At 45.8% G+C, this 23244-nt stretch overlaps 1 protein-coding gene across 2 annotated transcripts in view; it reads right to left on the bottom strand.

The window, feature by feature from the left end:
- Positions 1–1112: 1112 nt before the first annotated feature.
- Positions 1113–23244, bottom strand: part of pde4ba (phosphodiesterase 4B, cAMP-specific a) — a gene marked incomplete at its 5' end in the record, with an annotated part of 162519 nt that continues 140387 nt past the window's right edge. For both annotated transcript variants that reach the window (XM_084548893.1, XM_084548894.1), the window contains 9 exons: positions 1113–4958; positions 5049–5231; positions 5744–5866; positions 5964–6118; positions 6227–6326; positions 6967–7131; positions 7243–7529; positions 10378–10471; positions 21697–21809. In XM_084548893.1, the coding sequence (XP_084405019.1) occupies positions 4479–4958; positions 5049–5231; positions 5744–5866; positions 5964–6118; positions 6227–6326; positions 6967–7131; positions 7243–7529; positions 10378–10471; positions 21697–21809 (1700 nt within the window). In that variant the 3' untranslated portion in view covers positions 1113–4478. The remainder of the gene's footprint in view (positions 4959–5048; positions 5232–5743; positions 5867–5963; positions 6119–6226; positions 6327–6966; positions 7132–7242; positions 7530–10377; positions 10472–21696; positions 21810–23244) is intronic.

Genomic DNA, 23244 nt, shown 5'->3' with positions numbered 1-23244 from the left:
CGTCTACTGAACCCCCCCCATGAACACATCAAACCCACCACTAGCCCACTGTATGCATATGTGCATGTAATGCATACTGTGTGCAACAAACACCAAGGGCAAAAAAAATTTCTGATTCTGAGATATATTCTAATTAATACAGTCTTACACAACTGTACATGTTCCCCATGGAGACACTGTGATGCCATATAAAAAAAACACATTTCCACTGTTATTTAACACATGAAATGTATAATTTATTATCCCGATTGACGCCACGAATGATCGTCACCTCTGTAGATACGTGACATAATCTTCTACCATATATCTGCAGTGTGCTTCTTTGTGTGCGTGTGCGCTTTTAACACATGCAAAAAAGAGCACGCTGTTTGTGTGTTGCGTGTGAAGGCCTTATGTCATGTCAGGACAGCCCTGTCAGATCGTATGTGGGCCGTGGTGCTGAGCTTGCGTCACACCGTGTTCCCGTCTCAGCACATTAGAGCCAAACCTCCGTGATGATGCAGCAAACTCAGGGACATCAGAGAGGATGAAGAGTAACGTAGGACAGGCACGTACATTTTTGTTCCACGTCACTTTGGTACAGGCTGAAGTTCGGGCTTTACGGTTAGTTAGCGTCTCTCAGGACAATCCAGGGGCCGCTGACCTTTAGTGGCTTTGCTGTTATGTGTTTTAGATTATGGCTGTCTAACTGTGGGAACTTAAGTTTGACTCTCATGTAGTATTTCTGTTAGTCAAAAATGGTTCCACTAAGTCAGATTTGATTCTCACGGCCTCTTAAAAAGCCGTAAAACCATCTGCGCTATTACTGTGTACATAAATGATGCGGTGCTGCAGCTTTGTATCCTCTCGTGTTGTGGTATTCGTGTTACCCTTTCCGCAAATTGGGCCTCCAGGGGGCGCCAGCGAGGATTTATTTAGACCAATGTCGATACTGTTTTACATCGGAGGCTATTTTTACAGAGTAGGACCCAGGTGCTCTGTAGATACAGTCCTGTTTCGCGAGAAAGCCTAATGAAACACGACATACACGTGAGAACCCACCAGAAGCGTGGCTGTGACCCAATTTGCTGCTCACACCCATGGTGGACAAAAAAAGGCAGAAACAGAAGGAATATATTCATGCTTTGCTTTTAATCACTTCATAGAAAAAGTATTTCAGATTTATCTTTGAACACAATATACAATATAATACCATACATTGTGTGAAACATTTATTTAATAACCCACCGGCAACAACTGGTGGACTTGAACATATTATTGACAGTAAAAAAAAACAAAAAAAAAAGAAAAGAAAAGAAAAGAAAAGAAAAACCATCTCTCATGCAGATAGTGCTAAGTCTGGCTAACCATTTGGACACAACTAGGACCAAAAAAAAAAACTCGAACGTAGATAAACAATGTTGATACTGACAAATTTGAATTTCAAAACTGCTAACAAGTTTGGTCAGAAAGAGTTCACACATTAGCACAATCAGTTTACATAAGATCATGATTTGCTGTTAATTCAAAACGATTCACGCCAGTGCTGGGAGTATTGTAGCATGCTACCAATAGCGTCCCCATGTTATCTACTTTTACATGAAGTGCGTTAAGTGTAAAAGGAGACAGTCGCTTTGTGTTTGCCGGTCGAACCCGCTATCTGGCCTCGCGTATCAACAATCTGCAATCAAATGGATGGAGAAGCTTGGCTCGCCCGACGAGCCAAGAGAAAAGAACCTATTTGAAACCAAGCGTCGACTAAACCTCGGTTTGTCTTAGCTATGTAGCTTGTAAGTATCCTATATCCAAGCCTATGCAGTTTAACATGTCCTCTATGTCACCTCTGGGTTACCAAATTGCCGATGTCAGATGAAAACCTTGTAAGGAAATGTAATGAAAAATAAATTCATATATATACAGATATATATGAGAAGGAAAAATAAGGACGTACAAGTCCTCTATAGAACATAACACAGAAAAACAAAGTGCCAACATTTTTGGTTTTAATGTTCATGCATAATATCAATAATCGTTCTCGTCTCAGCCATGACGTTAAAAGGCAATTTTAACTTCAAATGGCAAAAATTAAAAAAGGCTGTTTTGGGGGCTACAAGGTTTTCATGTGACAACAGCAACATGTCTCTTTAGCTGCTGCTCTGCTGGGCACTCAAAAACATTGTGCGAATATATACGTAGATATATTTATATATATTTATATAAAAACAATATATAATACATATATAAAAAGACTCTGAATCCAGAGCCTTCTACACGTTAGACACCACCACTTCCAGGTAATGCAAGTGCATATAAATTAAAATAGATTTTACACTGAATCAGTATTTCTTATTTACAAGCTTAAAGTATAGAATAAATACACACTGTTATAAACAGCAAAAAGGACCAACTTGAGCTCCTAGCGACAAACAGTAGAGACAAAGGTGTGGAGTGATGGGAGGCGGGTGGGTGTGTGGGGCGGGGTGGGAGGGGTAAGGCCTGATGACAAAGTCAACTCATCCAGACAAGCGCACGAAACGTACAAACGTACTTGCACACGAACAACTGCCACTTCAGCATGCTTTAGTGAAATCAGATGAAGTACCTGTGAGTATAAGTAAACCTGTATGAAAATGGAGAGTCGTGATCACAGACGCAACTGGGACATCCAGAAAAATCAGTCGTGAAAGCCCCCGGGAGCGGAAAATGTGACGCATGCAAACCATTTCCAAACCAACGCATTAGCGATGAAACAAAACATTATTTTTTTTTGGTTCAGTTTAAAATTAAAGCACCTAATTATTCCTCTTTTTTATTTTATTTTTTTAATTTGTTTTTCACAAGTGTATGGCCTGCCTTGCTGAATCCAGCAGTTCCGCCTGTTCCAAATCCTAACAACCCAACTGTCCTGGAAACCTGATACGGCAGAGGGACGGGGGAAGAAAAAAAAAAAAAAAAAAGTCAATTGACGTCAATGAGCAGAAGCAGCACTTGAGGGATTTTTTATCATGAGGAAGAAATAGCCGGCCTGATTGTTTTTGGGGGGGGGTCGTGTCAGTTGAGCCCAGAGGGGTTTGTAAACCATGTGAATACGGGCGCTGATGAGGGTCTGAGAGCGCCTTTCAGACAGGCAGCTGTAAGAGCACCTTTAATCATCTGGTCTGGGCCTGATTGCAGAAGGGCGGGAAGGGCGGGAAGGGGGGAGGGGGAAGGGTGGTGGTGTTGGTGGTGGGGGGAGGGGGTTACATCAGACAGGTCTCGGGTCAAAACCTGTTCCGAGCAACAGCACTATTAAGGCTGTAGCATACCTGTGGGCTAAAAATAAGCTTCAGCGCCGTCGTGCATGACTTGATTTCTGATTCTGTCCTTGATCCGAGCAGCGTGACGCGTTCGCAGCTTTTCATTTCAGGCCGGCCTGTTTTATCTGGTAGTTGGTTGTAGGTTATGAGGGTCTGAACTGAGCTAACCTCCATTTCACACCAACGCAACAAACAACTGCAAATGCCAGTTAGCAGGAATACCTAGCCAATGATGTAGGATTGAAAGCGTCGCATTAAAAGTCGAGTTTTTTTTTTGTTTTTTTTTGGTGTGAAGCTGGAGGAGAGCCCAGCGGCGTGCAGCTGATTTCAAAGAAAAAGCGACTGAGAGGAAGAAAATGGAGGTGACGTATTTAAGCGCAACATTGGTTGACGTACGTCTGATACGGGAAAAAAAAACAAACATGCGACATGGATCATGAGTAAGCTTTTGAATGTGCTCGATTAAAAAAAATAAAATACAAATACGGATGTTTTTATGATTTCTTATTTAGATGGGTTTGTCCAAAAGTTGTTTGTCGAACGTTTGTTTGGATTTCTCTATTGCCCAATACATGGAAGACTCTTTTCAACATACAAAAAAAAAAATTGCTCTTTTAGTTAAGGAAAAAAAAAAAAAAAACATTTCACAGACATACTAGAGTGTTCAATAAATAAAAAACTATATAAAGACAATAGTAAAAAAGGCACACAAAAGTCCTCTGACAAACGGTACAGGAAAAAAGTAAACGCTTTCTCTTGCTATACAAATGTGTCACCGTCAGTAGATCTTACTCTATGCTACGTCTAGATCATATATGTAAAAAAAACAACAACAAAAAAAAAGTCTTTAAGGTACAAAACTTCTCTCAGTAGTGTCATTGTCCATTTAGTGCCAGTCCAGAAAAGAAAAGTAATCACTTTCCAAACTGACTGAAATCCTTCAAGTTCCACCCTCAGTCTCGCCCGTCCATCAAGACTTAAATGTTCGCAGTAATTATTTCCTGAGAACTCTGAAGCCGCTTCACTGAAACTGTCCGTCCGTGTCCGGCTTCAAACACCCAAGTGCAAGACGCCCCCGTGCGGGCCAAAACCAAGCCCCTCTGCTTCTGTGGGCTTATTTAAAAAGCACAGCTGCAAGAGGATATGCCCTCTTTATTTTCCAAAAAACTTTCAAATCACCACGTGAGCCTGATGATGGAAGCCCTATGTGTCTGTGGGCGACGCCTCGTGCGTTACAATCTCTATTGCCGTTGTTGGCTCAGTCATGCCGCCCTCCTCCTCCTCCTCCTGCTCCTGACTGTCCAAATAGTCCGGGGGAGGAGACCGAGAATCTCCTAGGCTGTCCTCCTCCTCCTCCAACTCTTCCTCCTCCTCCTCCTCCTCCTCCTCCTCCTCTTCGTCTTCATCATCCTCCCCTTCGCCGTCTTTCTCTATTCCGTCCAAGTCCTCCTCCTCCAGGGTCAGCTCAAACTGAAATTTCTCCCCGCCTCCCTGTCCTCCAGTGCCTCCGCTGTGTCCGTGCGTGCCCTGGTCGTAGAAGGGCGGGGAGGGACTCTGGGGGATCATGCTCTGGTACCAGTTCCTGTTATCCTCAAGGGTGTCCAGAATGTCCTGGGCATCAGGGTGGACCAAATCGGCCCAGGTCTCCCACAGAGGGTGCACGATGTAGTCGATGAAACCCACCTGAAAGATGCAAATGAGTTGGAAATAAGTCCAAATTTTCTTTTTCCGGTGCAACAAATACTTATTTTTTTCCTGTCTGTGGTCACCTACCTGGCTCTTCTCCACTGAGGCTGTGTGTTTGTCACACATGGGGCTGATCTCCATCCCCCTCTCCCTCTCTCTGTCTCCCTGGTGGAAGAACTCCTCCATTATCCGATCAGTCCACTGACGATACAACTCCAGGGACTTAGTGGGGTTACTCAGGTCGGCACAGTGCACCATGTTACGCAGCACCTATAAATAACACACAATTGCAATTTCAGTAAAAGGCCTCCATCTCATGTAACAGGCTCGCCATTGAAATTAAACAATATTTACATCATGTTTTGAACTAGATGGAATCTTTTCTATTAGATTTTAGCTGTGCAACGCAACCTTAGCAACAATAGCATGTTCCCCTAGGCTGGTTTTATTTGCAACGAAAGGAGGAGGTAAATCTACACAACAGCCCAATAAAGAAGAAACCCTTAGCAGACCATTAGAGGTAAAGTGGGAGCACTTAGAGGTAAAAGGAAGATGGATGGAGTGAGAAAAGGAATGACAGTGGGAGCAGAGGTCAGCTATGTAGGAGGCTGGCTAATGATCATCGGCCGAGCAACCTTTTGCGAGGACCGTCTATCGATCACAGCTCTTAAAAGCAGGTAAAATAGAAGTGGAGGGCTTAGTTTGTTAAATCTCTCTCACACACACACAGTGCACATAATGTAGACTGATATATTTCTATTTGTGCAGAAAGCCACACATACCTGTATCCTGTCGGTGTAATTGTCTAACAGCAGCACCCCAGAGCTCGTCACCTTCTTAGTCTCGACCATCGTCTTCAGATCCGCCAGCAGACTCATGTGTTTGGACATGTCAGTGGCCAAAACCTGGTTGAAAGAGGGAAAAAAAGAAATAAGCACCAGGACGGTTTGGAAAGGCGACTTGCGTCAAGAGGACGTAACAACGCGAGTCGAGGCGTCTTACCATGTCGATGACCATCTTGCGCAAGGACTGCCGCTGCTTCTTGGTGAGATTTTGGAAGATGTCGCAGTTGTCCTCCTGTAGCAGCTTGAAGCCCACGGCCAAGTGATGGTTCTCCAGCACGGACTCGTCGTTGTACATCAGCGCCAGCTCAGAGTCTGCACGGGGTGTCAAAGCAATTTAGTTAGCCGTTTCATAGATTCTGTTTGCATACATTCTCATGTGACATAAAAGCGGATCGTGTAAAACTGAGATGTCTGACTTACTGGTATTGATTAGGAATTGGTTTGACACGCCAGGATGGTCGACATCATGGATAGCGGCAGCAAAGATGGCCGCCAGGATCTCAAGGTCTGTAAAGACGGCCTGTGAAAGGAAGAAAGATGTTAAACTAAATTCTCAAAAAGTTAATTCATGCACGCCAACGCCATGATTGTGCCGAAGGTCAAGCACGAAAATGCGCAATGAAAATATCAGAATTTTCTGCTTATGTGACGGAAATCCAGTCGCTCCTGTCACTTTCCGCCTTTAAAGAAAGCAGCAGACAGTCAAGGCCATGCGAGGCAAGTCTGAAGTATTTCCTCAACCAAAATAAACTGCCTGCCTCTCTATGAAAATCCACCGTGAGAGAGGATAATACGATGTCTGCTGGCTACAATAAATGAAACACGCAGAACCTAGCGGAGTGAATCATGATCTAAAGATTGGGACGTTGTGACCCGACTGTATTCTCACCAGCGTCTCCAACCCGGGGAGAGCTGTACGCTTTGAGTAAACTGGCGCAAGAGAGAACGGGAAAAAAAAAACGGATGATTTAATGGAAGGCCGTCGAGCCGTTCAAAGCTGCTCTGGCAATCCAGGAAAGTGGCACATGGTGCTGGTGATGCAATAGCTCACTCCACTAATTTAGTTTTCCCTCGTTTCTGTGGATGCACCGCGGGGAGCAAAAATGATGCCTGAGACTAAAACCCGGGACTACGGCATGTCACTTTACATTAAGACTTACATCCAGGGCCGGAGTGGAGAGGAGGATGTGCGTGGATTGGGCTACGTCAGCAGCGTGCAGGCTGTTATGGTAGGCCACGTCTGAATGGTAGTGGTCTTCCAGCGTCATCATGTAGGCCACGAACGTATCCACTGGGATCTTAAATGTCTTCAACAGGTCTCGCTCCTGAGAAGGAAGTGGGGGAAAAAAAACATTTAGATATAGAATATATGCGGATAATTGAAGCAGACATTATATAAATATTCATAACACAGAATAAGGAAGGGCAATCCGCACCTGGAAGATGGCATACATGATGCAGGTAAGAGGTCGGTTGTTGGAGTACTCTGAAACGGTGAAGATGTTCAGGCCCCACTTGTTCAGGTCGTCCAGCTCCTTGGACAGGAGCTCCTCCTTGTCGGTCTTGACGCCGAAGCGCGAGATGCAGCTGCTGGAGAGCGAGGGCCCGTGAGAGACCTTCTTGACGCCGCTGATCTGTGTCATCAGCTGCTGCTTCTGCTGCTGCTTCTTCTTCTCCCGCGTCTTGGACGTCGGCGACGGGATCTCCACGTCGTTCTGCTTGTCTGCGGGGGGAGGAAAGAAAATGGAGCGTGGATTTAGCGCGTGAGAGACTCGCAGAGCAGTGAAAAACCAGACGGGGTGAGTAGGCTGTCTGGGATCCAGGTGCACTTTTAAAAATAAAAAAACACCTGAGGGATTTATTGATTCGCTCGCTCATTCATTCATCATCTGTCCCTCCATTCAGTTGTTCATTCATGCTCCTTGTCGTCCACCTGCAGTCTCTCTCTCTCTCTCCGAGCTCCCACTGTTCATTCGTCTCTCAGCCACCCTCTCAGCGTCCCCTCCCCCCCTCCCTCCCTCCCCCTGGTCTCACAGCAGGTGGCTCACATCTCATCTCCTGTTCTTTTCACTCTCATAGGTCAGTCCATTGACAAACTGAAAGCTGGGACTTCACAGTTAAGGAAGTTCGGTAAGGTCGGCGATTCAGTAATCTGCTGCATCTCTCAGTGGAGGGGGAGGGTTTCGTGCTAAATGTTCAGGACTCCTATTTGACTGCTTTCCGCTCTGGCAACATATGAAGTCCAGGAATAAACACTGAAATCGCACAAGGCTTTCGCGTAATACTCACTAAAAATAACCAGGACGCGCGCCTAGTTGCTTTTAATAACCACACAAGGCTGTGTTTATTCAAATCGCCGAAGATCCGAATGGAATCCTGCAGGGACCGGGCTATCGGCACGCATGTGAGCCGCGCACACATCTATCAAACCTCGACTCAGCTCATCGCTGCCCTATCAGCCTTCCCCCGTGGAGGGTTATTCAATTACCAGCTGTAATTCAAATAATCACTTTCACTCTCATGCTCTCTTCCTCTCTCTCGCACTTTTTTTTCCCCCTTCCTCCGCCGTCCTCGCCGTCTCTTTCTCTTCAGTTCTCCACTGGTAATTGAGAATGGGCAATTAAGCACTCTCAGACATGTGCTGAGTCGGAAACAAGGCGAGGAGCAATACATTGCCCTCTAATTTATTACAAGTCATCATTATCACCGCCGCTGTGGGGTGTTTTTGCGTGAGATCGCATTGCCAGACAGAAGTTTTATTCGTTTCTATAATGCGCTTCCACGTTAAGTGCTAAAACAATGAAGCTGCTTTATCAAGGCGGAGGTTTCCGTGATCCGACAGATTAGCGTCACACGCGCAGTCTCTGCCTTCTGCCATCCATCTCACGGTTTCCTCAAATTAAACACCGAGAAAACGATTCAAGCAGAGGAAACAAATGTCTATCCGCATTATCTTCCTCTGTTCTCCTTCTCATCCGTCTCCCTTTCAGATCTTCCTCCACCTCCCACGTTTGTTTCCGTTCCGTCTGACGCAGCGTATTCCCAAAACTAGGTGTGTTCCGCCGCTGGCCGATCAAAGGGGGAATTATGGCAGAACCATGCTGTGAGGACAGCTGTGGCGGAAAACAGGCGCACGTGAAAGGCCGGCATGCTGTCGGCCGGCAGTGCTCAGCGGAAGGTCGGTAATTCTCACCTAAAACCATCCCTCCCAACAAAATCTGGTGTGCCAATTTAAACAAGGAATCAGTCCAGTTCTGCAAGCAATACAGTATTTTTGCCAGTCAGCCTCACGGAGTTGCAGTGGATCTTCTGCAGAACAAAGCGTGTGGCATAAAAACGTAATTTCTCTGATCCTGAACGGACGCTTTGATGATATAAAACAGAAACGAGCGCATCGCGGATGTGATAGTTATCTTAATGGATGGAAGGATTAAACAGTCCTGCTGGTCAACTGAGGCCACCCCAGGCCAGCTGTGCTGCTTCAGCCATTTATTTTACCCCTTTCTCATTAATGTTAACCTGTTTTGCAGCAGCAAAAGCAGAAGCGGAAACAGGGTAATCCTCAGTTCTTTATCGCAGTGATAGTCATCTCTGTCTGGAATCTCGGGTCAGCCCGAGGGGGGAGGGAGAGGTAAGGGGACAACAAGGTGTCCCCGCTGACAAAGATGCATTAAGACGGGAATGAGTCACCCAGCTCATCTCACTGCCAGCAAAAGGGGGGTTCCTCTTGTACCTCTTATTTATTTATTTATTTATTTTCCTTCTTCTTCACTGCAGTCATAGCCCTCCCTCACTCGCTCGTTTGCTACTTCTTCTTCTTCTCCTCACCCCCCTCCACTCGCTCCCGATGATCCGGTGAGGCGAGGGATCCTCCAATAACACAACACCGGATCGGCACGGCAATCGATCCGGAGCACAGTCGTCTATAAATACTCTTAACTGCCTTTATGTGCATTCTGTCTGGCACCTATTTTTTAATCCATACTTTTGTCTTACTTGCGTTTTTTCTATGATATGATTTTAAAATTAAAAAACAGAGCCAGTGCTACTAAATACACGTATTTAAATCATCTTATATCCGTCTATTCTCATATGCGTCCAACCCACGCTCGCAGCATACCCCGTTACAGTTCACATGCTCTGATTCAGGCTAGGAAGCTTTCTTTCCAGTCAAACAGAGCCTTTTAACGAAGCAGCCCAAACCACCTTTATTCCTCTCAACTCTCTGAGAAATATACGTCCTTTAATTCAGTTTTAATGGCCATTTTGAGCTGGATCCCACGAGCATCTAGACAGAGCTTAATGGCGCAGTTTTTTATGGTACGCCCCCACAGGAAAGCCAGCCAGAGCAACTTGCACGGCTCAACATCACGCAGAAAGACCAAACCTCCATAAAAATAATGCGGCAAAGCGTCAGGGAAGTGGGAATCCTTTTGCCGCCACATATATTTTAGTCATAAATCATACCTGGAATCTGTGGTGATTTTGGGCACATTTTAAAAGACACAGTAGGTGATTTGTTTTTTCACTTTTTGTGATTTTGAGTGCATGTACACGAGACTTTCATTTACCTAGGAAGGTGTTGGAGATGAATTCGGAAACCTGATTCCCAGACCGACTCATCTCAGATAGGTGCGTCAACTCCCGATTCAACATTCTCTTGAACTGCGAGAGGGAGAGAAAGAGACAAGGAGGAGGGGTGGGGAAGAGAGAAAGAGAGAGAGAGAAAAATGTCGTCAGTTTCCAATGAGGAGGGGGGGAACCTGGGAGAAATTATGGTACAAGAGTCCATGGAAAATACAGCAGTGCCCAGATTTAATCCACCAGGTCAAGAACATTACTTAATTACAGTGTGCAATCAATGGGGAGGGGGGGGAGATGCTGTATTTTCCCTCCCATTTTCCTTACAGTTATGATGCAGGATATTATATGTGCTGCCATTTAATACCCATGAAATTACACATTATTTTGGACATATTTTGGACATTTTACGTGAACCACTGTGCAAGAATTTCTTAATGCAGAGGAGCATCTGCACACTTCTCACGACATTCACCTCTCTTTTAATAACACTATGTGCAGTTTACAAAACCGGCCAAAGCACGATTTTCGCTAGACGGATGCATCTGTCAGTACACGGAGACCCGGGCACTGCAGCAGCAACAGCAGCAGCAGCAGCAGCTGTTTATGACGGACTGATGCATGCGCGTGCACGGGCGTACACCTGACACACATACAAACAGACACACGGCTCTGCAGAGGGCTCAAGATGGAGCCTGAGCCACAAAACACCATTCTGTCAGAACCCACCCACCCAACACCCCATATTCCCCTTCACTATGATGGAAATCTTTTTTTTTTTTTTTTTTTTTTTTTTTAAATGCAATTAGACAAAAAAAAAAAAAGCCCTGCAAAAACAGATGATGTCACCCAAATGTTCACTTTCTGCAGATTAAGCTCCTAATATTAAAGCACAGAGAGGTACAATGAGCCGAGCGCGGCATCCCGACATGCTACGTAGATAAGCGCCACACACCTTAATGTAACCCCAAGACACCGACAGCAGGTAATTGGCTTCAGGCATTTTGGACCCCGTTTTCTCGTTCCTACACAAAGCCAGAACTGTAATCCAATGGGGAAAAAAATAAATAGAGGCAGACGAACAGGACTCCTTTCAGCACCAGAAGAAAAAATCCCCTCTTCTCTCCTCCTTGTGTTTTCTCCTCTCAGCAGCTAAGAGAGCAGCTTGATGATGGTTCACTCTCCCTCTCGGCAGCAGCAAAGGGCCAGCTCTGAGTCTCCATGCTCGCAGACGGCGGACGTGAGCGGTGGGGGGAAAGCAGGCGACCGACGAGGGGGGATCCAGCGGGCTCGGTGGAATCGGCTGAGAGCTGTGAGCTGGGCACTCTCGGCGCGCTGATGAATAATGGAGAAGAAGCGAGGATGGGAGGAGGGGAAAAAAAACAGCGATGGAGATGGGAGGAGGAGGAGGAGGAGGAGGAGGCGGCGGCTGTGTAGGAGGAGGGAGTGAGGCAGCGATGCTCATCTGACTGGAGGGGGGGTTCCTCCGCTGGATTTGTCCTGCTTCACTGCTCTCGCTGCTGTAGCGCTCCCTCCCCTCCTTCCCTGCGTTTCTCTCTCCCTTTCCCTGTTTCTCCCTTTTTCCCCTCCCTCCCTCCCTCTTCTCTTTTTTTTATCCCCCCCCCCCCCCCTTTGCTGTAGTCTGCCAGCCCCAGCAACACACTCTAGACAGAACACATGATTTGACAGAAAGAGGGGAGAAGGGGGAGCCCTAATTACAGCCTGGCATTGGTGTATATATGTGAAGTTTCTGCAGCGTGTATGAGGCGTTGATATTTAATATCCAGACTTGGATTTCAGATGAAACTTTTCCTCAACCACTGCACATAATTCCCATCCTCTTCCATCCCCATCCCATGTAATTCCCCCTTAAATCCATTCTTATGAAGTCAGCCATTGTGAAGGAATGTCACCGAGCTGTAAAACTACACCTCCCCCCTACAGGAAAAACAATGAGGGCTGATAATAAAGGGAACTGGAGGGAGGGTGGGGGGTGAATGTGAATGTGAATGTACGCCGACTGTATTTTTATCGCCATTATCTCCATTATCACTCGCCCCTCATCCACTCCCTCTTTCGAGTCTTCTCTTGTCTCCTGACATCCGAGCGCGGCAGCCATTGTGGAGGACTCATAAGCCTGTTCATTATCCGCATCCCCTAATAATATTAGACGCTGACAGGGTGTCTGTGGACGGCTATTTTTGCAACAGCCAAGACACAGGCAGAGACTCTGGGAGACGGCGGTGAAGGGGACCCACAAAAAAAAAAAATAATAATAAAAACAGAGGAAGGGGAGATGGGCGATAATTGCATCCTTCCCCAATTTGGGGGACGTCAGCCCACAGCTTCTCTCTCTCTCTTTACTTGTGAATGATTGTGAATGATTGTTACCAGCTACCAGAACACCACAACGCCATGGCAACAGCGTCAAGGTGGCCAGTGCACGGCCGTTTTGAAAAAGGAGGCGAGGAGGAGGAGGAGAGGAGGAGGCTTCCCCTCGTCCTTCCGATTCAGACATGTGGTGTTCCTGCTGAGCCGTCACGAGGACACACCACACACGACGCCGATGAACACGGACCGAGCACTGCCTCCCCTACCGCCATTCCCTCCCTCCCTCCCTCCCTCCCGCTCCGTCTATCCCTCACTCTTCACTGCTTACATGTCAATTTCTCTCCCGGCTGCCACTTGCCGGCACAGTCATCCATCTCTCTGTCTGTCTGCCTCGCCGGCAGAATCAATGCCGCGTCCTTGGAGCAGGTGTCGATGCCACTGCATCCTACAAGGCTAGGGCCACCTGACTGGAATACACCGCTACATCAGTTTTTGAGGCGAGCGTGTGCTTTTGTCAGTTTCCCTTTGCTTTGCATTAGCTTGAAAAAATGGTAAACAGACATTCCCAGAGAACCCCTCAGCAGTCCGACGTGCGCGCGTACAAGTTTGGAAAGATGAGGGGAGCAGCAGGAGGAGGAGGAGGAGGAGGGAGGGGGGTAAAGCTTTCCCGAGAGGATTCCGGATTATCCTCCCACGGAGGGAAAGAACCAGAAGCAAGGAGGGAGGACACAAGAAAATAAACAACAACAAAAAAAAAAGCTGAAAAAGTGCAGAGGCAGCCCTTTATGTAATCGCTCACTGAATAATATATAAAGAAACCAGAAATAACAGCGGACGGGGGATGTCTTTTCTGCACCTATGCCTCCTTAGAGGCGGCAGAAATGCACGAAGCTGCAGCACCAGCAGCACACGCCGTTATCTGCAGCTGAAGCTGCCGTCACATGTTTCTCATGTTTATGCGGGTGTGTTTTTGCCAGTGCTCATTCAGAAGGGGGATCCTCTTTGTCTCCTACTGGCACTGGGGAAGAGGAAGATTAACCTCTTGGAGCTTCTTCATTTCTTCTTCTCCCTCTACGTCGTTTCTTTATTGCTTCAAACGTGTCCTCTTTTTCCTCCATTCATCTCGGTGTCTTTCTCCCTATACTAACCTTTCACTCCCTCTCCCTCCCTCCCCCTCTCCATCTCCGTTTCGGGGGGGGGGGGGGTTGAGTTGATTCAGCAGTGAGGAGCTGTGGCGGAGGCAGAGAAGGTGAATGGAGCCCTGAGCTCCTCCGTTTCGACGTGATCCCATCGGACAGCTGACTGCGGAGGGCAGCCAGGCAGACAGGTAGACAGGAAGGCAGACACGGAGTCTCCCTCCCGACACGAGACTGAGCTTATGCGCTCACGGCACCATGCTTCCATGATCTGACCAAGCAGCGCACACCGCACACCGACTCTCATGCACTTTCTTCCTCTACTGACCGTTGTGCAATATTTGATCCGACTATAAACCTGACACAGTGACATTTTTATGCTCACTTTATTATTGGAAATGCAAATTATTTAGTGCAACAGCATTTCTCAAGTCCAAAGGGTAGAGTTCCTTCTTTTCACACACTCTTTGCTTGGACTCACCACCACCCAACTTTGAAGCGTTTGAGGCCGAAGTTGTGTCTCTGAGCCACTAGTGGGCGCACTGTGCTCATCCTGCTGTGGAGAAACCTGCTCCGCGTCCACCACTTCACCCTGCAGCGGTGCAGACTTGGGGATAAGTCTCCCGTGCGACACGCAAGTAAGAGTCACCTGCAACTCTCAACCCAACCCAAATGAACGATGATCAGACCGTGAAGAGCAGAGCAGTTCATTCGGAAAGTCTCCAACCTGAGCATCATCTTCTTTCAAATAACTCCTCCGCTGGCGTTAGATTTATTCTCCCATTTATGATGTTCCTCAGTATAATCTTACACTTTCAGTATGCATCATTGCCCATCGTGACTTTTGTAGTCATTTCCAATTATGCCCTGCAGTGGTTGTGTTTTAACTCCCCTCTTTCTAACTAATGACGCAAAGTGGTAACAAGGGCAGTAAGGCCAGGATGGGTAGTGACATCAGTGAAGATCAGCGAATCCGCTTACGTATGAACCGTGCGTGTTGGGTAGAGGTGCAGACAATTCTGAGAGACGGTCTGACTACCCCTCACTTCCTTTGACTCACCCTCATGCGAGCATGCGTCTGTCTGAGCCAGGGTATTCATGTCTCCCTGAACCCACAGTGTGAAACGTATTCAGAAAGAATGGTCAGCTTTCAGAGAAGGAGATAAAAAAAAAACAGAGGCAGAAAGGGGGGGGGGGGGGGGGGGGGGGGGACTTGTGACGGCCTTGTTTTGCGCCGCCGCCAGGATGCGGTCCGCGACACCAGGCTTGTCTGCTTACAGGCTGTGCACAACTGCACTTGGGGTTGAGGTTGCTTCGAAAGCAGAAAGCGGCCCCGCGTTGAACACCACACGACACCACAAACAAGAGATGCTTCTCTCAAATCATCAATTTCACAGAGAGAGTTTCTTCCCCCCCGTCCATCCACTGCCTAAACAAACTGAGCACTGAGCAGCGTTCAACTGCATCGCCCCTGCTTCTTTCCTTCACCCCAGATGACCTGAGTGTCCGGCCTCGGTTAGAAATAGAAAGGCCGTCTCCGCGCTCCAGCCTGGGCCTCTTGTGATTTAAATCCACGGTCACTTTGCTTAACAGCTCAGTTCAGACAAAGCCACCAGAAGCAGACAAACATGCATACTCTTTGTTCCTTAGATACTTCAAGCGGGAACTGCACACTTCAACTGAACGCCGGCCGCTGTCAACTACAGATCACTTGAGAAAAGAACGGTGAAACTGTGCCAGGAAGAACAAATCACCAATCATGTCTTATCCAGAATGACCAATTGTCCAGTTTTCATCAGCACTGGATTCAACTTTTTTCTGTAGGGTTCAAGAGTGAAGAGATGCCTCTGTATTGCGTCACAATACAGTTGCAATCTTTAACACACGTAAAATCTAGCAACTTGCGAAACGATGCTGGGAAATCCAGAAACGCAGAATGTACAGAAGGCACGGCTGCTACTCGCTGCACAGAGCTCCAGTGATGCATGCATGAATGCATGAATGGAAAAAGTGAACAAATAAAGTGAACGCTTTTCACTTTGAAGACACGGAAGAAGCAATAACATCGAAAAACACAATTTCAGATGAAGACGAAAACGCCAAAGCATCCACCGCAGCAGCAGCAGTGGAATGTGTTAAAAGTCCTATTAAGTTCCACTTTAAACACCATGAAAAAAACTAAAACAAAAAGATATATTTAAATACCGCGTGTTTAAAACAGGCTTTACTATATAAAATTCAGCACTTAAATGTCCACAAAGCCTCACAGGAGCCTCTCGCCAAACAGCAGAAAACTTAAAACAACATAAACTTCAAGAAACTCACCTTTCTCCAACCATTCAACTTCCCTAATTTCCTCTCTTTCTTGTTGAAGCAGCAGGCGCCCATGTTGTTGTGCGTGGAGTGGAGCGCAGATCAGAGCGGGGCTGCCGTTCGTTTAAGTGTCTGTCTCGGTCTGACTACAAGCATGAGTAAAAGGTCCAAAGCCTGTGCTCTCTGACGCCGGGAAACGCCACAGCTCTAGTGACTCACTTTGGGCTGCGAGGTCTGACTAGGCTTTACCTCACACCCTGTGCATGTGGAGCAACGACCGAGAGTGTGTGTGTGTTTTAGAGAGAGAGAGAGAGAGAGAGAGAGAAAGAGAGAGAGAGAGACTTCTGCCTCATGCACACTCCCTCGTGGGGGCCGTCCTGCCTCTAGCCTCGTTGCTCGTCTATGCTCGCAGTTCCCTGCTCCTGCAGCTGGCAGTCACAGCTATGAGGGGGTCAGTATCTCAAGGATCACTTTTAAGACCAGAGCGCTTCCTGTACGCCCTGATTGATTCATCAATTGATTCATCAACTGTCAAATGATGACAGTTGCCGCGTTTCGGTTTTTCTCAATCAGATAATAAGAATGAATTGATCTTGACAGTTTTGATCGTTTCTTTTTTTTTTTTTTTTTACCTCTCTCAAAATGACAAACATAAATGACCGAGGTTCTCCATAGTGAAACTTGGCTGCTCTTCAGGGTCTTACGTCACAGTGAACTCAATACTTTTAGGAGGGGGGGTTTCAGTTTTGTACAAAAGACGTCACTCTGTGCTCAAATACAGGGAATTTTCCCTCTTTCTGTTTCATCACTCAAATGAGGTATAAACCATGAGTAGATGAAGAAATAATAAAAGCAGCAGCCCTAGATGTTAACTAGGAATATATCATATATTAGACAGACAGATAGACAGATAGACAGATATTCTGTCTATTTCCTGTACATATGTACAGAGACAGAAAATCTGTACTACTACTGTATAGCATGTTAACAGCCGTGTGTGTCCCCTCCTTCTCCATCCTCTTGTGAGTGTCTCAGGCCTGGAGTTGTGTCTCCATACTACATCTGTTGTAGTCTCCATGGCCTCCTGCAGTTATCCACTCCAACCTGAATGAACAATTCTCCAACCTGCCCATGATTCCTCTCATATTCTCAAACTGTCACGTAACATCATCAGCTATATCTTGTTTTTGTATCATCATCATCACACATCTATGACAGATGTATGTTTAACTCGTTCCTCCTATCCTCTCTCTTCTCTCTCTTTTCTGTCTCTACCCGGCCGGCCTTAGGCAGATGGGTCCCTCGGTACGAGCTGGTTTCTGCTCAAGGTTTCTTTCTGTTAAAGGGGAGTTTTTCTATGCCACTGTCCGGCCTTCAGGGTTTCAGGCCGGGCTTCGGACCAGGGTTAGTAAGGCGTCTTGAGACAATTTGTATTGTTATTGACGCTATATATAAATAAAATTTAATTTTTTTGCTTATATTTTTTTATTTATTATTTTATTTTATTATTGTATTTATACTATTTTATTTTATTATTTTTTATTTATATTATTTTATTTTTATTTTTTATTTTATTTTAATTATTATTATTTTTTTAACTATTACACCTATTTTTATTTTTACTAGTATTTTTTTTTTTTGTTTTTTTTGTCGACCCAAGCAACTTCCCTTGTGGATCGGAAAAGTCCGTCCAAGTTTAAGTCTAACTAATTCATATTCATACATTAGCTCTATTTAGACCCAACACAGGATATACTGCGCTGACACAGAAGAATATTCCTACTCACAACAAACCTTGACCCATTTCTGCCATCCATACATAACGGAGAGAGGACAGTCACGTACTGCAAGTCCTCTGTGCTTCACCTTGGAGGTACGGCGGCAGCTTCTTAGGTTTCACCGTCCCTCGTGCTCGTGTTTCATACCCCCCCGTCAGCTTGAATAAGAGTTTTTCCATCTGAAATGCGGTGGGTAGCAGGGGGAGGGTCACGTTAGCTGATTGGTACGGTCTAATTAATTAAGCCAGGACTGTTCTAAGAGGGGGATGTGTAGTGTTTTACTTCACTCTAGAGTAAAAACAACGTGACCACGTGCAATAAACACATACTGTACGCCACAAACAGGTTTGACGCAGGGCTCCTTATCAGCGTCTCATCCACAGATGGTTACGTGTCAGGACGCATTCACTCACGACCAAAAGTTGAAGACAGAGGGACCCGACTGCACAATAAGCACATTGTGCCGCCCTGCAGGCTCAACTGCAGACCCGTCCTGACCAACACTCTCAGCCGCTTTCCCCCAAAAAACTCATTATCAGAGCGTAATAAATCTGATTTCACAATTTTTCTTTTAGATTTTCTGTTGACTTTAAATGGAAAAAACCCCACAGCGATATAATTTAGCATCTCTCCATCAGAACGATCTGCTCAAGTGGACATACCGACAGCTTTGCACGTTGTTGCACGGTGTTATGATCTGATTATCTTGGCAGATCAGTGGGTAAGTTTCTGTAACACTTTCTGGAAGAGAAACAAACAAACAAACAAAAAAAAAACGTAGCAGGACAGAAATATTCCTTCGTTATTTCCTAATCGGGATATTTGGGAATTTCGCAAGTTTGTGAGGCTCCTGAAATCCATCAACACTATAAATAGCGGATTCCAAATTTTCTGTGATTGCAAAAAGGCTAAAAACACACTCTGGTGTTGGATAAGACTGAAGTATACGCAAGGTGTGACAGAAGACTGCACAGTTTACTTAATTTATTCCAAGTCTGATGAATTTATTTCCGTTGGTTTGAATACACCAGTGTCATACCGGTGTCACGGCCGCACCCGTAGCGCTCATGTCTCTGTTTAAACAGTGATTACAGTGTTTATTCTCTGATTCAATCATCCTCACGTGTCTAAAGTGCAACCGGGCCCCTCTGACTGTCGGCTCCGGACGTGTGTCCACAAGACGAAAGCAATTTGATGAATAAACTTATTAAGTACTAGCCATTCAAACTGGTACAATGGGATGTCTATTGTCGTCTGGAGAGAGAGAGAGAGAGAGAGAGCAGAGGGGATCAGGAAGGAGACAGGAAGAGAGAGTCACTCTGCCCAGGGGTCTGCAAGATCTAACCCCCCCCCCCCCCCAACACACACACACATAAATGTTCTCCTTCTTCCTCTCTAGTTTATTGTGTTTGACCCACTGCGGGATCCTTCGCATCCTGTTGTCCAGTTTTAGGAGGAATAACAAGTTTTTCCTCTCTGCTCACTTTTTTTTTTTCAGGCTCTGTTACCCACAGCTGCCAGTGGGTGAAACATAAAAACCACAAAAATGGAATTATCGGTCGCCGGCTTTCATAACAGCATACAACCGATCAGGCAAAACATTATGACCACCTTCCTGATATTGTGCAGGTCTCCCTTGTGCCTCTTAAACAGTTGTGACTTATCAGAGAATGGACATGGGCCTTCTGAGGGTGTCCTGTGGTGTCTGGCAACAGGATGTTGTTAGCGGGTGGCCTATGAGGGGAGGGGCCTCTGTGGATCATCCCACAGACACTTGATCAGTTTGGGATCTAGTGAATTTGGAGGCCAGGTCAACACCTTGTGCTGTTCTTCATATTATTTTTTTAGTTGTTCCTGAAGCGTTTTTGTTTTGTTTGCATCCTGCTGGGGATGGCTGCTGCTATCAAGGAGTGTCATTGCTATGGGGTGGGGGTGCCTGGTCTGGTCTAGGTGGGTGCTACATGTCTAAGTAACATCCACATGAATGAATGCCAGGTCCAAAAGTTTCCTGGCAGAACATTGTATTGTCACGCGATGGTCAACGTTATTTACTTCTCCTGTCAGTGGTTTTAATGTTGCAGCTGATCTGTGTATATCAAAAAACAGTCTTCATAATAATAATAAAATTCAGAATAATTGTATGGAAATTACAGACCTGTAAGACAAGCATTTTCCTTGTTAATTAATATTATATTTATGTAGTATTTTCATCTTGTTAAGCTGCATAATTGCTTGTGATGAACTTCTCCTCACTTCTCCTGTCAGACGTCATAATGTTGTGGCTGATGGTATAAGGCGCCGCTTTACTAGGGTTTGACGTCCTACAGAGCTTGATAAGGATCTAGTTGACCGTTACAGGCTACGCATGCCAAGCCACAAAATGCATTAATTATCAACCTCTATTACAAAACAGACAACACTCTGTGAAAAGCAAACAGTTCCTTCCTCGTATTATGAATCCTCACACTAGAACATTTGCAAAACGTGTTCAGATACGCATGAAATGAATCTCAATGCAAAGTCTGCAGGCTCAGATAACAGAACAGTAAAGTTTAGTGCGTCACACAATACAGAAGTGGGACCAGAGCTAACCAGGGAAAGTAAGAAGCTGTTGGTTCGTGCGTGTGATGTGCATCTTTCGTTACTGCTTTTTTCTAAAAGGTAATGCTAAATGCTACAGCGTCAAACAAGAAATGACTAAGCTTAAAGCCAGAGTGCAAGTCACTAATCCTTCAACACAAAAACAAGGAATATTAACTGATAAAAGAGAAAGCCCCACGAGCTGAATATAGGGCTCTTTATGTAAGAACCAGGAATTATACCTTGCTGCACATCACTCACAGTGTCAGTGACACAGAAGGAGGAGAATAACCAGCGGACGGTGGAGAAGTTGCAAATCAGGTGAAGTGCAAGAGCAGCAAGTGCAACAGAAATCAGAGGAGGTGCTAAAGCCGCCGCTTCTTTTTGACTATTATGCACCACATATGCAGCAAAAGTGTGCAAATAGCAGCATTTACTTTGCATAAAACATTAATATTAAAGGGTTTTTGCTTAAAATGGATCATAATCTTACAATAGTCACAGCATTAAAGGTTAATGTTTGGCATATTCCGATAGCTGTTGCAGCGCCACCATCAGGAAGTTTCTTTTTTTTTTTGTTCTTTGCATGAACAAGTTTATTTCTGACCTTTCATACAAGCTTAGTGTAATAAGTAATAAACCTTAGGGTCAAATGTTGCTGCGTCTTGCCAAGTCACTGAGTGACACGGTTAAGAGGTTACTTATATAAAGAACCAGGAACTGAACCTTGCTGCACATCACACACGATCAGTGACGCAGAATAACCAGTGGAAGGTGAAAACATGTAAGACAGGGCGGATGGAAACGGGGCCACAGCGGGCCCAAGACGGAGACACGCTCTCTGAATAACGGAGCTTCGCGTTTGTTTGGGCAGAAATCAGCCCATGAGTAACATCCAGTTGAATCCAGTCTTTTAACTCCTCCTCTGCGACTGTACGTTCAGACTAGTGATACTGTTTACTTTGCCGGGGTCATGCTAAGTCCAGCTGCAGGATCTTTGGATTTTGTGTACTGTTCATGTGTTTATTATCCTGGATAAATGCTCCTTGCATAAATCTTTTTGCTGCTCAGATCTGAGAGTTCACCCATGGACAGCAAAAACATGTCGCCATCGGCTCCACTAATAGTGGAACAGGATAAATAAAAAAGAAATAGACGCAGCCTCTCCTACCTTGTTGGAGGCCATGTCGCTGACAGAGCGGTAGGTCTGGATGGTCTCCAGCTGGTCCAGACACCAGTCCAACTCCTCCATTGTCTCCGTGGCCAGCTTCTGGTACGCCTCATCTGTCAACAAACAGCCGGCACACAGAGACACACAGTCAGAACAGACGGCGCACATGGAGCCCGAGGGCTGCCCGGCCACTCCTAGGCAACATCCACCCACGGGTCCCGCTTGGGGTGCCTGCTGCTACTGCTGCTGCCACTGAGGAGAGGGGGAGTTGCTAGTGGTGGCACCGGGGCTACAGCGCTCCTTCATCGTGAGGAGGTGTAGCTGTGGTGGAACTCGCAGCTGTCAGAAAACTAGTTCCTGACCTTTGTCGCACACTTTCCCTGCGCTTACGTGCGCGCAACGCCCCCTCCCCTCTTCAGCCTGAGGCCCTCAGCAATGATCAAAAAGCTCGTCTTACGATTTGCGGGCATACGTACGTACACTAATGCGTACGCACTTAAAAAAGGATTAAATAACATTATTTAATCACTTGTGATTGTTGACAGATTAGAACATTCAAGAGCCGTGCCCGTATCTGTAGTGGGTGTGTGGGGGGTCCCCTCATGACAAAGACGCACACGCAACAAATGCTAAAAGCGATAACAGCTGCTTTAAAGTGCGGTTGTTGCTTGGCAGATAGCACGCGGGAGGATGAAGGGCCGACCACAGCACTGACACAAATGTACCTCAGAGATACAATTACAGGAACTGGTTTAGGTAATAATTTCAACAGAAGTTTGCTCAGAATATTTCTCGTCCGGCAACTGATCGTTTGCGATGGCGTGTTTCAGGTGCTATTTGGCATAGTTTTTTTTTCAGCGCATGTGTATCGTGTATTGGTGTACAGTGTCTTACTACATCTGTTAATCATTCTGAGTTAAAAATGGCCACCAAAACGTACATTTTCCTTGTTCCCACCAAGAACAGCAGCAGATCTTGCAATATAGATCTTGATTATCTTCTTATACAATGGATCATTCTTTTTTAATGCACATTTGTGGGTCTTTCACGCAGAAAAATGCATCAAAGAGTGACTGCAGCTGCAAGTAAAGCGTAAAAGTTGAGCTAAAAAGTAAAAATGAAGGATGAAAATAAAGAAAATGTTGGAAGTTATTAAAAGACTGGAATAAACACACATCTACAAAGTGCAAGTCAAATATCTTAAAGTGTTATTATGATGAAGAGCACTACACACTACAATACAAAACAAAATACAGAAATATTCTTGCATGATCTAAGAGTTGGTGCTCCAACCCTGTTCTTGTGGTTTGACTGTTTTTCAGACAACTGCAACAGTACGTAAATGTTGGAGAGAGGCCGTCTTGGAAAGAAAAGGGGATGTGCGATGACTTGGCTGGTTCGGGCTGGACTAACACATACACACACACATACACGTAAACGTCTGCTGCCCCTACATTGTGTGTATATTCCAGGTCTCCTAGCTGCGGAGCACAACATGGCTGCGGGGGCGTGCACTGCGGTGACCTTAGCGCAGCCGCGTAGAATGTG

This window comes from Chelon labrosus (genome assembly GCF_963514085.1).
Source record: "Chelon labrosus genome assembly, chromosome: 7".
Classification (NCBI taxonomy): Eukaryota; Metazoa; Chordata; class Actinopteri; order Mugiliformes; family Mugilidae; genus Chelon; species Chelon labrosus.
This window is presented reverse-complemented; position numbering and strand designations above follow the sequence as displayed.